Here is a 14551-nt window from a genome sequence, read left to right on the forward strand (position 1 = left end):
GTACTGGAGAGCTCTTCGAGGTGGGATTTCCTGGTGCAGAAGGTAATAGTTCTACCACTCGTCTAATGGCTGTGGGGGTGTGGGTATTGGTTGGGAGCAGGTGTTCCTCTTGGCAGGCTCCTGGCAGACGTTTTAGCTGGGTGGGCAGGATATCCAGTGCCTTGCATAATTCCATCTGCGATGAAATGGCAATTGGAGTAGACACCTGCAGAGGACAATGCCAAGAATCCAACTCTTAAGATTCAATGACCCCTCAGAGTGATGAAGGTCAGCAATATGCACCTCCAAATGCCAACTACAAAGAAAATTACAGCACAGGAACAGGCCCTTTGGCCCTCCAAGCCTGCACTGACCATGCTACCCGACTTAACTAAAACCCCCTACCCTTCCGGGGAACATATCCCCCTATTCCCATCCTATTCATGTATTTGTCCAGATGCCCCTTAAAACTCACTATCATATCTGCTTCCACTACCTCCCCCGGCAACGAGTTCCAGCCACCCACCACCCTCTGTGTAAAAAGAAAATCTGCCTTGCACATCTTCTTTAAACCTTGCCCCTCGCACCTTAAACCTATGCCCCCTAGTAATTGACTCTTCCACCCTGTACCCAAACTATAAACTGCCATCGCTCTCTATTAATCACTGCTCGTACCTAACACCCACCAGTGCCACAAGCCTCAAAACCCATCATGAGAGCCATACCAACCAAACATACCTCATGACGGCATGGCACGGTAGCACAGTGGTTAGCACTGCTGCTTCACAGCTCCAGGGTCCCGGGTTCGATTCCCGGCTCGGTTCACTGTCTGTGTGGAGTTTGCACATTCTCCTCGTGTCTGCGTAGGTTTCCTCCGGGTGCTCCGGTTTCCTCCCACCGTCCAAAGATGTGTGGGTTAGGTTGATTGGCCAGGTTAAAAATTGTCCCTTAGAGTCCTGAGATGCGTAGGTTAGAGGGATTAGCGGGTGAATATGTGGGGGTAGGGCCTGGGTGGGATTGTGGTCGGTGCAGACTCGATGGGCCGAATGGCCTCCTTCTGCACTGTAGGGTTTCTATGACACTCACCAATAAACTCCCATCTCTGTGTGATACAAGGCAGCACACAACCTGAGGCAACAAGAACAAACTGGTGTGGGAGATGGGAGTTCACGTGCTTTATCCTGCAGAGGAGATTGTCCCGGCCAGCAATGGGACCAAACTCATGACATCTGCTCCTGACGCTGCAGGTGTGAGTGAGTATCCATCTCCTACCTCAACTCCGGCAACAAATGTCCATTAGGTAAGGAAATCTTCCGTATTTCCTGGTCTGGTCTGCATGTGACTCCAGATCCACGACAATGTGGTTGACTCTTAAAAATGTCCTCAGTTCAAGGGCAATTAGACATGTGCAATAAATGCTGGCCCAGTCAGCAGTAGTGGACAGGGGAATGTTTTTGGATGTGATTTATATGGACTTTAAGAAGGCACTTAACAAAGTTCCACATGAAAGACTTGTTAGTTAAAGTTGGAATTGGAGATTGGCTCAGTTGAAGTACACTGTATATGGATAGTGGGCAAGTATGCTAATTGAGTGTGACTAATGGTGTCCCATAATGTTGGGATCTCAACTGTTTACTATTTATTAATGACTTTAATGATGGGATGGAGAGCCACATATCCAAATTTGCTGATGATACAAAGATGGGTGGTATTATATTGTTAATGGAAGTGTAACATTACAAAGAGATGTTAGGTTAAGTGAGTGGGCACAACTGTGGCAATGGATGTCAATGGAGGCAAATAGCCTAAAAACGATTAAACCAGGTACTTTGTAAATGGTGAAAAGCCAGGAACAGTGAAGGTCTGAGGAGACTTGGGGGATCCTTGGGTGGCACAGTGGTTAACATTGCTGCCTCACAGAGCTATGGACCCAGGTTCAATTCCGGCCTCGGGTCAATGTCTGTGTGGAGTTTGCATGTTCTCCCTGTGTCTGCATGGGTTTCCTCTGGGTGCTCTGTCTTCCTCCCACACTCCAAAGATGTGTAGGTTAGCCATGCTAAATTGCCCCTTAATGTCCCCTTAGGGGGACTAGCAAGGTAAATACATAGGGTTATGGGGATCAGGCTTGGGTGGGGTTGATGTCGGTGCAGGCTCGATGGGCCAAATGGCCCCCTTTTGCACTGTAGGGATTCTATGATCCTGGTACGTAGATCACTGAAATGTTATGAACAGGTTTAGAAAATAATTTAAAAGGTCATTGCAGTACAAGTCTATGTATCAACTGAATCTATGAGATGGGTTCAAGTGAAGGGGAATTTAGAAATCTAAAGAGACAAGTCATGACCACAGAGCAGTGCATGGTTTTGTGGTAAAGATAAGCGGAGGTGTGACAGGAAAAGAATATAAAGTTTAACAATAATAGTGCATCAGTGAATAAGGCCAAATCAGGGGTAAAATGTTTAAATAGTTATAAAATTAAAAGCACTTTATCGGATTGCAATAAGCATCTGTAGAAAGATAAACAAATTAATGGCACAAATAGAGAGAAATAGGTTTGATCTAGTTGCCATTACAGAGACATGGTTGTATGGTCACCAAATTTGGGAGCTAAATTTCCAGAGTAAGTTATTTTAAAAGGGCAGAATAAATCAATATGTGACCAAGAGGGTAGACCTGATAATAAAGGATGACAAAAGGGTAGTCGGTGCTCAGAAGAACAGGAAGTGAAATCAGTGTGGGTGGAGGGAAGAAGTAACAAAGGTCAGAAAAGGTTAGTGGAGTAGTTTATAAGCCAGCTAACAATTATACTGTTGGATAGTGCATTAAGCAAGAAATAAGAGGAGCTCGTAATAAAGGCAGTGCAATGTGGGGGACTTTAATGAACAAGAGCAAAGAACAGCACAGGAGCAGGCCCTTCGGCCCACCAAGTCTGTGCTGACACATGACACCTTTCTAAACTGAAGACCTTTTGCCTTGTACAGTCCATATCTCTATCCCCTGCCTATTCATATGTCAAGATGCCTCTTAAACATTGCTATTGTATCTGCTTCTACCACATCCTCTGCAACGCGTTCCAGGCACTTACCACTTTCTGTGTAAAAAAAAACTTGCCTCTCGCATCTCCTTTTATCTTAAGCCTATGTCCCATAGTAATTGAAATTTCTACCCTGGGAAAGAGATTCCATCTATCCATGCCTCTCATTTTGTTAACTTCTATCAGGTGCCCCCTCAGCCTCCAACATTCAAGTGAAAACAAACCAAGTTTGTCCAATCTCTAACTAATACCCTCCAAACCAGGCAACATCCTGGTAAATCTTTTCTGTACCCTCTCCAAAGCATCCACATCCTTCTGGTAGTACAGCGACCAGGACTATATGCAATATTCCAAATGCGGTCGAACTAAAGTTTTATACAGCTTTGCCAATGACTTGCCAATTTTTATACTCTTGTGCCCTGACCGACAAAAGCAAGCATGCCATATGCCTTCCAGACCACCTTATCCACTTGTGTTGCCACTTTCAGGGAACTGTGGACCTATACATCTAGAATGCTCTGTATGTTAATGCTTCTGAGGGTTCTGCCATTTACCGTTTACTTCCCTCCTGCAATAGACCTTCCAAAATGCATCACCTCACATTTGTCCAGATTAAATTCCATCTGTCATTTCTCCACCCAAGTCTCCAGCTTATTTATATTCTGCTGTATCCTCTGGCAATCCTCCTCATTATCTGCAGCTCCCCAATCTTTGTGTCATCCGAAACTTACAAATCAGACCACCTACATTCTCCTCAAATCATTTATACAAACAACAGGGTTCCCAGCACTGATCCTGTAGAACACCATTGGTTATAGATCTCCAGTCAGAAAACACCCTTCCACCGCTACTCTGTCTTCTATGACCAAGCCAATTCTATATCCATTTTACCAGCTCACTGCAGACCCCATGTGACTTCATCTTCTGTATCAGCCTGCCATGAACGACCTTGTCAAAGGCCTTCCTAAAGTCCATGCAGACCTTACCCTCAAACATCTACTGTCCTGCCCTCATCAATCATCTTTGTCACTTCCTCAAAAAACCCAATCAAGTTTGTGAGACATGACCTCCCCTGCACAAAACCATGCTACCTATCGCTAATATTTTTCCAAACGTGAGTAAACCCTGTCCGTAAGAATCTTCTCCGATAATTTCCTGACCACTAACGTAAGGCTCACAGGCTTCTAATTTCCCAAATTATCTCCGTTGCCCTTCTTAAACAAAGGAACAACATGGGCTCTTCTCCAGTCCTCTGGGACCTCTCCTGTGACTAAAGAAGATACAAAGATTTTGTACAAGGCCCCAGCAATTTCCTCCCTCAGTATTCTGGGATAGATCCCATCAGGTCCTGGGGACTTGTCTACCTTAATGCTTTTCAAAACACCCAACACCACCTTTTTTTAGATTGACATGCCCCAGAATATCAACAATACCGATGCAAAGCATTTGTTAAGGACCTCACCCACTTCTACCGGCTCAATGAATAAATTCCCTCTTTTGTCCTTGAGTGGACCTATCCTTTCCCTAGCTACCCTCCTGCTCCTTATATACGTATAAAACACCTTGGGATTTTCCTTTAATCCTGTTTGCCAAGAACATTCCATGATTTCTTTTAGCCCTCCTAACTCCTTGTTTAAGGTCTTTTTAACTTAAAGTAATTTAGAATTATGGTCACTGTAATCTTCATATAGACTGTACAAATCAAATGGGCAAATGTATTTTGGAGAACATATGCAATGCATTCAAAGCTTTCTTAGATAATACAAGTTTTTCTTTTAATCTTTTCATAGAAATCATAGAAACCCTACAGTACAGAAAGAGGCCATTCGGCCCATCGAGTCTGCACTGACCACAATCCCACCCAGGCCCTACTCCCATATCCCTACACATTTTACCTACTAATCCCTCTAACCTATGCATCTCAGGACACTAAGGGCAATTTTTAGCATGGCCAATCAACCTAACCCACACATCTTTGGACTGGGAGGAAACCGGAGCACCCGGAGGAAACCCACGCAGACACGAGGAGAATGTGCAAACTCCACACAGACAGTGACCCAAGCCAGGAATCGAACCCAGGTCCCTGGAGCTGTGAAGCAGCAGTGCTAACTACTGTGCTACCGTGCCGCCCTTTTGTGTAATAAGACTGGATGGTTTGGTGATCTCATTGTAAGGGACCTTGAGACTTGTCAGAATGTGGCAGTGAGCTGGAGCAGGTAATTTGTACTGAATGTCCTGGTTGATTGTACGCGTGTTTCCAAAGCAACATGACCACTGCTTGATGAGAGTATTTCAGGCCTGTAAAGATAAGGTAATGTTTCTTGTTATTTTGTCCAGATGACCATTATTCATGTCTGAGCTTAGGCAGCAGAGTTGGTCTGCTCTTCAGCTGTGAAAAGTATCGTAGCTGAGCCGTCCAAGCATAGAATCCCTACAGTGCAGAAAGAGGCCATTCGGCCCATCGAGTCTGCACCAACTCTCCGAATGAGCACCCCACCCAGGCCTTGTCCCTGTAACCCAGTGCTTTTACTGTGGCTAATGCACCTAACCTGTACATCTTGGACTGTGGGAGGAAACCGGAGCACCTGGGGGAAACCACAGTCACCCAAGGCTGGAATCTAATCCTGGTCCCTGGTGCTGTGAGACAGCAAAGCAAACCACTGTGCCACACAACATTCACAAAGCAATCGGGAATAAGTCTTTTTTTTCCCTTGCATTCTCCCCCCTTCGAGGGCACTGAGATGAGATTTAGTACCTAGTTGAGATCAGTTACTTCAGTGTTCACCAGGAATGGAATCTGGGGACTTTCCAATCATCATGCGAAGCTTTTATTGACTGGCCCAATTAAGTTTCAAGCTCTTGCTGGCTTGTTCTGCTATAGCCGGAGGTTTATTTCCTGCACAGATTCCAAGCACATGCGCTGACAGCTGAGTTACGACTGCAACCTGAAGTAGCTTTTCAGCTGCTCTGAATCCTTTCCCTGCAATAAATATTTCTCTCGTGCTCACTCGCTTAACTTCATACACACTCCCTTACTCATTCTTGCTCTCTCCCTTACTCTGTTTCTCATTCTTCCTCATTCTCTGACATTTTGTATTTAGTTTTCTCTCTCTTTCTCATTCTGCAATAAGGGGGGAGGAACTTGGAGGAAGTTGTGGATGTTAATTCATCCTCTAATGATCAAAAGGATGGAGAACAGAAACAGGCCTATCCAATGTGTGTAAGAGAGAAGGCCATCAATGCCTTCCGTTGTTTTTGTTTTAGATTAGGAATTTGACTGTGCAGCAAATGGAGCCCGTGTCCCACTTTTCCCTGCCTCATTACAATAGTTGCCTTGTGTAGCTTTGTCATCAAGACTTATGTTTCTGAATTGTTCCTTCTCCACTTCTTCTCTGGCTTGATAAACCCCGTAAGAAGTCTCACAACACCAGGTTAAAGTCCAACAGGTTTATTTGGTAGCAAATACCATAAGCTTTCGGAGCGCTGCCCCTTCGTCAGATGGAGTGAAAATCTGTTCTCCAACAGTGCACAGAGACACAACATCAAGTTACAGAATACTAATTAGAATGCAAATCTCTACAGCCAGCCAGGTCTTAAAGATAAAGTGGGTGGAGGGAACATTAAACACAGGTTAAAGAGATGTGTATTGTCTCCAGACAGAACAGCTAGTAAGATTCTGCAAGATCAGGAGGCAAGCTGTGGGGGTTACTGATAATGTGACATAAATCCAACATCCCGGTTTAGGCCGTCCTCATGTGTGCGGAACTTGGCTATCAGTTTCTGCTCAGCGATTCTGCGCTGTCGTGTGTCGTGAAGGCCGCCTTGGAGAACGCTTACCTGAAGATCCAAGGCTGAATGCCCGTGACTGCTGAAGTGCTCCCCCACAGGAAGAGAACAGTCTTGCCTGGTGATTGTCGAGCAACAATCACCAGGAAAACAATAGGATTCTGTAACTTGATGTTGTGTCTCTGTGCACTGTTGGAGAACAGATTTTCACTCCATCTGACGAAGGGGCAGCGCTCCGAAAGCTTATGGTATTTGCTACCAAATAAACCTGTTGGACTTTAACCTGGTGTTGTGAGACTTCTTACTGTGCTTACCCCAGTCCAACGCCGGCATCTCCACATCTTGATAAACTCCTGCAGCTCCCTGGGGTCAGTCCCTTTACCCACAAAGTCTCAGACACTGTTTGTCCCCATCTCCCCATGGTTTCTCTGGAGCCTCCTGTGCAGCACAGTAACAAGGTTTCCAAGTGGGTAATATTGGTGTGTGTGACTGTCCACTGTGGATTCTGAAGTTCAGTTCTATCTTTTCAAACTTGTGTTTGGAGAGAATCTTGCAGGAGTGAGGCTGAGGCTACAGTGGGAATAATTTGAGGTGTCAGATTAAGAATATGTTCATTGATGCCAATAGACTAGTGTCAGCATTGCTGTAGGTTCAAAGCCGATTTCCACAGGAAACAAAAGCATCCAGATTTTCAAATCGTGGTCTTGCTCTCAGGATGTGGGTGTTGCCAGCAAGACCGACAACATGCATTGTTCATCCCTGATTTCCTTTAAACAATAGTGGGTGACTACCACCTCCTGCATCCACTGCAGTCCATGGTGTGTGGAGGGAGAGTATTCCAGGATCTTGACCCAGGGACAATGAAGAGACAATCGCATCCATAGGGTCCATGTCAGGATGGTGTGATGTGGATGGGGACTTGGAGGTGATGTATAACTCTGCTGCTGCTCTTCCTCTCAGAAGTAGAGGTTCCAGGGGAGGGAGATGCTTTTGAAGTAACCTTGATGAATTGCTGTCATTGTTGATGTGGATACTGCAGCCAAAAAGAGCCAGTGATAGCAGGGTTGGGGAGTGAGCCCCCTGTGTCTCTCCAGGTGAAACATGGTAACCTCGTACTTGCATTTAACTGGATGTAGATTGGACTGTTGGAATTCAATGTTTGTGTCAGGCTTGTAGTTACTGATCATGTGCAGTCTAAGTACTACACCGTGGTGGGTCATAAGAACAACTTGACCTGCTTTTAAAGTCATTGTGACTATGGTCAAATGATAGTGAATGTTATGTAAACTATTTTTGCAAGTGTCTGCCAATGGTGTGACTAGTCAGCAGTTCGTCCAAGTTGCAACAGTATGAACATACCATAAGAAATAGAAGCAGTTGTAGACCATACGGCCCATTGAGCCTGCTCCACCATTCAATACGACATGACTGACCTTGGACTTCAACTCTATTTTCCAGCCCCCACTCCATATCCCTTGATTTCCCGAGAGACCAAAAATCTGTCTATTTCATCCTAACTATGCTTGATGATGGCTCATCCACAACCTGCTGGGGTTTAGAATTTCAAAGATTCACAACCCTTTAAGTGAAGAAATTTTTTCTTCTCAGTATTACATCTGCTATCCCTAATCTTGAAACTGCACCTCTGTGTTAGAGATTCCTCAGCTAGGGGAAACAGCCTCTCAGTATCTACCCTGTTAAGCCTCTTCAGAATCTTGACTGTTTCAGCAAGGTTACCTCTCGTTCTTCTAAACTCCAGAGAATATGGACTCAATTTACTCAGCCTCTCATCATAGGACAACCATGTCATCTCGGGGACAAACCTAATGAACCTTTGCTGTACTGCTTCTAATTCAAGTATATCTTCCTTAAAATTGCACGCAGTATTCAAGGTGTGTTCTCATTAAAGCCATGTAGAATTGTAGCAAGACTTCTTACTCTTGTACTCCAATCCCCTTGCAATAAAAGCCAGATTTGATGAAGGAATTCAAAATTAAGTGGGAACTGGACAGAGTAGATTGCGAGGAACTGTTCCCACTTGTGAAAGGATTGAGAACGAGATGGCACAGATTTAAAGTAATTGGCAAAAGTGACATGAGGAGAAACTACCACACTGCAAGTGGTTAGGATGGGGAATGCCCTGCCTGAGAGCAGGGTTGCAGCAGATTCGATCAAGGCATTCAAGAGGGAATCTGATATCAGAAAATGAAGAATGTACAGGGTTAAGAGGTGGGGGTGGAGGAATGGCACTAGGTAAATAGCTCCTTCAGGAAGCCAGCCATGCATGACGGGCTGAATGACCTCCTCTGTCCTGTAACTTGTGTTTCTGTGAATATGCCATTTGCTTGCTTAATTGTTTGCTACACGCTAACATGTTGTGTTATTTGTGTGGGTTCATCCAAGTCTCTCCGAATTTCAACATTTACAAGTTTCATGTCTTTTTAAAAAGTAATTCTGGCTTTTCTGTTCTTGTGACCAAACTATATCTATGAGAGAGAGAAACAGAGTTACTGTTTCAAGTCAAATATAACTTCTTCTGAAGAGTCATATTCAACTTGAAACGTTAACTCTATTTCTTGCTCCACAGATCTGAGATAAGTTACTCTCTTGTCTGTGTAAATAATTGTCACATTATCAGTAACCCCCACAGTTTGCCTCCTGGACTTGCTGGCTGTCCTGTCTGGAGACAATACACATCTCTTTAACCTGTGCTTAATGCTCCCTCCACTCACATTGTCTGTATCTTTAAGATCTGGTTGGCTGTAGGGATTCGCATACTAATCAGTATTCTGTAACTTGATTTTGTGTCTCTGTGCCCTGTTTGAGAGCAGATTTCCACTCCATCTGACGAAGGAGCAGCACTCCGAAAGCTAATGGTATTTGCTACCAAATAAACCTGTTGGACTTTAACCTGATGTTGTTAAAATTCTTACTGTGTGTAAATAATTAACATAAGGGAGAGATGGAGCCCCAGTGCAGGACATGTCAGGATTAACCAGAATACGAGATGAGGAAGTGGAACTCCCACTTACCTGACGAAGGAGCAGCGCTCCGAAAGCTAGTGGATTTTGCTACCATATAAACCTGTGGGACTTTAACCTGGTGATGTGAGACTTCTTGCAGCATTTCTAAGGACAAGCTTTGACAAAGGGTCATCTGGATTCAACGTTAGCTCTTTTCTCTCCTTACAGATGCTGCCAGACCTGCTGAGATTTTCCAGCATTTTCTCTTTTGGTTTCAGATTCCAGCATCCGCAGTAATTTGCTTTTATCAATCTGGTATGACGCTGTCATCCCATTAACAGCTCCACTTGAGCAACATCTGTTGTGGTGTGCAGTGAGGTCCTGTAATGGAACAAAAACATGCCAGTTTGGCCTCCATGGATGCCACTGGTTGTTTCTTCATGCCATTTTGAATAGCACATTCTGCCAATCCATTTGACATTGGGTGATAAGGTGCAGTTCTGATATGTTGGATATCATCGAGAGCACAAAATTCTAGAAATCACCACTAGTTAAGGCTGTGTCGTTATCGAAAACCAGGACTTCTGGTATTCCATGTATACAGAAGCTTTGTTGTAAGTTCTTGATCGTAGCCTGAGAAGTTGTGGAGCCCATGTGGTGCACTTCCAACCACTAGGGAGTGTGTGTCCACCATAATTAAAAACATGGAACCCATAAAGGAGCCTGCAAAGTCCACGTGCACATGCACCCGTGGCCTGCCAGACCACTCCCATGGGTGTAGGGAGGCTGAATGTTATTGATTTTCCTGGCATAGGTCACATCGCTTCACCAAGTTTATGATGTCGGAATCAAGACGGGCTACCAGACATAACTCCTGGCCAGCATCTTCATTTTTGATACTCCTGGGTGTCCATTGTGTAGTTCCATTAATATTGGATGTTGTCCTGGGGATGGAACAATTACTTGGGACTGTCAAAGATCATACCATCCTCAACACTAAGTTCAGCTTTCTGAGTGAGGTAGGATTTCAATTCTTCAAAGTGTCATCCTTGGAATCCACCTTGTAGGATCCTGTGTCTAATTTTGGATAAAGTTGGATCTTTTTAGATCCAGACTTCAATCCGGCTTGCTGACACTGGGAAGGTCACCAAATTTCCAGAGTCATCACAACCTCTTCCAATGCTGGTAAAGAAGCCAGGCTTGTGGGCAACAGGAAGCGACTCGGTGCATTAGCAATCTGTGTTCCAGGGCGGTGTCCCAGAAGATATTCATAGGCCGCCAATAACAAGGCCCAGCGTTACATCCAAATGGAGACGATGGGGGGAATTGCCTTGCCCTCTTTGAAGAGGCCCAATAAGGGCTTATGGTCGGTAACTATGAAAACAAATCTGCTGTAGACTTATTGATGAACTTCTTCACATCAAATGCAACTGCCAACCCTTCCTTTTCAATTTGGGAATACCTTCGCTCTGCATCTGAAAGGGTCCTGGAGGCAACACAATCGGCTTTTCCGTCCCATATTTCCAGCGATGTGACAGCATCACATCACAAGTTAATATAAGTTATTTCTTGGGGTTGAAATGGGCCAGTAAGTGAGATGACAGTAACTGATGTTTAAGTTCAGAAAAAGCCCCTGCCTGTGGTGTTTCCCAGGATCAACTCTGGTATTTCTGTAAGCATGGAAGCAAAATCCAGGATAAATTTCCTATAATAATTGACTAATCCAAGAAAGGATTTTAACTCCGTGGTGTTCCTTGGAGTTGGTGCTTCCTTGTTGGCCTTTGCCTTATTCTCTATTGGATATAACCCCAGTGCCATCTACCTAAATAGGTTACTTTGGCTGCTTGGAAAACACATTTCTCACTCAAGTAAACTCCCACGCTGGAAAATCTTTGCAAGACTTCTTCTGCATTGGCCAGGTGTTCCTGTCTGAAACCCCCGTGACCAAGACGTCATCTAAGTATACTGCTACCTTGGGTAGCCCTTGAAGGATGTTCTCCGTAACTCTTCGGAAGATGGCATGCATTGACGACACCCCAAAGGACAAATGGGCATACTCAGAGTCCCTTGTGTGTGTTGATTAAATATTTTCAGGAGGACTTGTCCAATTCAAGCTGAAGATAGGCTTGGCTCATGTCCAACTTGGAGAATGTCTTGCTGCCTGTTAAATTAGCCTACAAATCTTTGATCTGAGGCATGGGCTACCTATCAAGTTTGGAGACCTGTTTGACTGTTAGTTTATGGTCCCCACAAAGATTTAAGTACAGGGACTATGGGCAGGCCCATTTTGCAAATTGCACAGGTCTTATTATATCTGCACTTTCAAGGCCCCTAGTTTAGTTTCCATCTTTTCCAGCATGGAGTAAGGGACTGTTCTTGCTCTGAAATACCTAGCCGTAGTGTTGGTGTCACTGTAGATCTTGGTTTTTAGCTCCTTTTATTTTTACCAGGCCCTCTAGAAAAGCTCCAGGGTATCAGACTTTGTACTAGACCCTTCTTCTAGCCTGAAGATCACCAACCAGTTCAGTCAGATCCGTTGGAGCCAATTTTTCCAAATAAGGCTTGGTCTGTGCCCCTGTACAACAATGAGTGTGAGATGAGCTGATTGTTTATAAGTAACTGGAGCCATTGTGGTGCCTTTTATTTGTAAAGGTCCCCCCGTGTAGGTGGCAAAGCTGGCATTCATATCTTCCAATCTCAGGATCTGGATGCCTGATTGGAGGTGCTTATAGGTCTTTTCTCCGATACAGGGACTGCAGCTCTTGTGGCCACCTCCATCTTCAAGAGATGGTCATTCACTAGTAATTCTACCACAATTGGGGCAACTTTAGTTGTAATAATACAATTCCATTAATAATAACACGTTTTTTTGTTTTTGTCTCCTTCAATATTGTTAGCACAGGAGAAGTAACACATGCGCTTTGTTTTGGACCCGGTTTTCCCCTACTGTCACAGGACCCTAGTTTCCTGAGAAGAGGCATAATTGTCTTTTCTTACCAGAGAAGATTCTTGACTTATGGAGGTTGTCTAGAGGGAGAACGAAAAGAAAATTTCTCCTCGTTGCCAATATAATAATTCAGCTAAATGCCAGTTTCCCGTCACCAACACCCTTTATTGTACACCAAAGGAAAGGGCTGCAGCTTACAGTATGGTAATCTTCACCTCAGGACCTACAACAATAGTCTGGATTAAAAACCCTCTGCTAACTCTCTCAATAAGGCAGTTCATACTCCATGAAGCACATGGGGAGATCTATTGATGATCCCCTGTGGCCTTCATAACATGTAGGAAGTATTTCAACTAATATAGAGACAGCAACAGAGAACTCAGGAAGAAGAAATATTTCTGTGATGGTAGATTCAAAATTTCACTTAAGTTAGTGACTTGGATGCAAGCTTTTTCCAGTGGTGGTTTGAAGTGCCAAGTGGTTACTCTAAAGGAGGATTACTATTGTACAATCTCAAAACATTTTGGACAATTTTAATACCTAATTATCCAGGATGTTGGGGCTTTGCTGCACAAATCCTGAGGTCTCCTCTTAGCTCCAAGGGCAACTGTTGATTTCAGAATGGTAACTATCAAGATCCTAGTCCTGAAAGCTCTAAATTGTCACCTGGCATCCATGGCATTTGTTTAAGGGGAGTGTTTCAGATTTGAAGAAATATTGGTTAATTCCTGAAGCATCTAACTCTAGCTTTGGGATGAAACCCCTTGTTCTGGATTTACCTCACCACAGAGAAACTATTAAATCCTACTAATGTATTAAAGGCCTTGATCAGAGCACTCTTGCTAGAAATTGTGTGCGAATGTTGACCTGGATATCACGGATACAATGGGCAGGATTTTACAGCCTCGCACATCCTGAAAACGTAAAATCCTACTCGAGGTCAACGGACCTTTCCGTTGTCCGCCCCTCACCCACTCCGATTCCTGCAGTGGGCGGGATATTAAAATTCCAGCCAATGCCTTCAGATGAGGAGGGAGAGACGTGGTCCTGGTGGATGACTCTCCTTCTAAAATTGTTCCTCACCCCTCCATGCTCTCGCAAGGTCTTCAGTCACAGGCATTGATTCCAACTTGTTTTGTCTTCTGCAGGTTTGTGACATCTCAGCTAAACCCACTGAAAGATCCTGTAATCCTGTGGCTGAATGGTGGACCTGGGTGCAGTTCCTTAGATGGATTCCTCTCTGAAAATGGACCTTTGCATGTAAGTACTTGCCTTACTGAAAGGTGAGGATTTACTGTTGGATAACCTCAGTCAGGATAGCAGTGTTGTTTCTAATTCTCTTCTGACCTGTTGGGAAGGGAACAGCCAAGGTTCCTGATTCTGTCCTGACCCAATGCCCACCTACCAGCACAATATAGTGCTTGAAGATCGGAAAACCTAGGCCCTTGTTTCCCCTTCCCAATCGCAGAATGTGGATTCAGGATGGAGTGAGTGGGTGTAAAAGCAGGAGAGGTCCTGGTCAGCCATACTTGATGCAGTGACGCTCCCTCAAGCTATCAGCCTCTACTGACTGACTAGCGACCTGCTTTAAGAAATGCTAGTTGCGAAAATAGATAAAAGTCTGCTTTGCACACCACTAGGTGTGGGAAGAGAAACAACAACAATTTTTCGTAAATAGTATAAAGTATATGAAGAGACACTTGTTCCATGCAGGAAAAGGTTAAGGGAGTTCACGGACCCCCAGGCCACCTGTCTTTCATGCAGCCTTGAAGAATCTATGTTCCATGTGTATATATTGTGCAGGGTGCATCCCCTCTTCCAATTATCTGAAGGGGCTGCTCC

At 44.4% G+C, this 14551-nt stretch overlaps 1 protein-coding gene across 1 annotated transcript in view; it reads left to right on the plus strand.

The window, feature by feature from the left end:
• Positions 1–14551, plus strand: part of LOC144492763 (lysosomal protective protein-like) — a 46692-nt gene that overhangs the window by 9222 nt on the left and 22919 nt on the right. Inside the window, exon 2 of the mRNA XM_078211169.1 lies at positions 13858–13969. Coding sequence (XP_078067295.1) covers positions 13858–13969 — 112 coding nt within the window. The remainder of the gene's footprint in view (positions 1–13857; positions 13970–14551) is intronic.

Source organism: Mustelus asterias, chromosome 4 (genome assembly GCF_964213995.1).
Source record: "Mustelus asterias chromosome 4, sMusAst1.hap1.1, whole genome shotgun sequence".
Classification (NCBI taxonomy): Eukaryota; Metazoa; Chordata; class Chondrichthyes; order Carcharhiniformes; family Triakidae; genus Mustelus; species Mustelus asterias.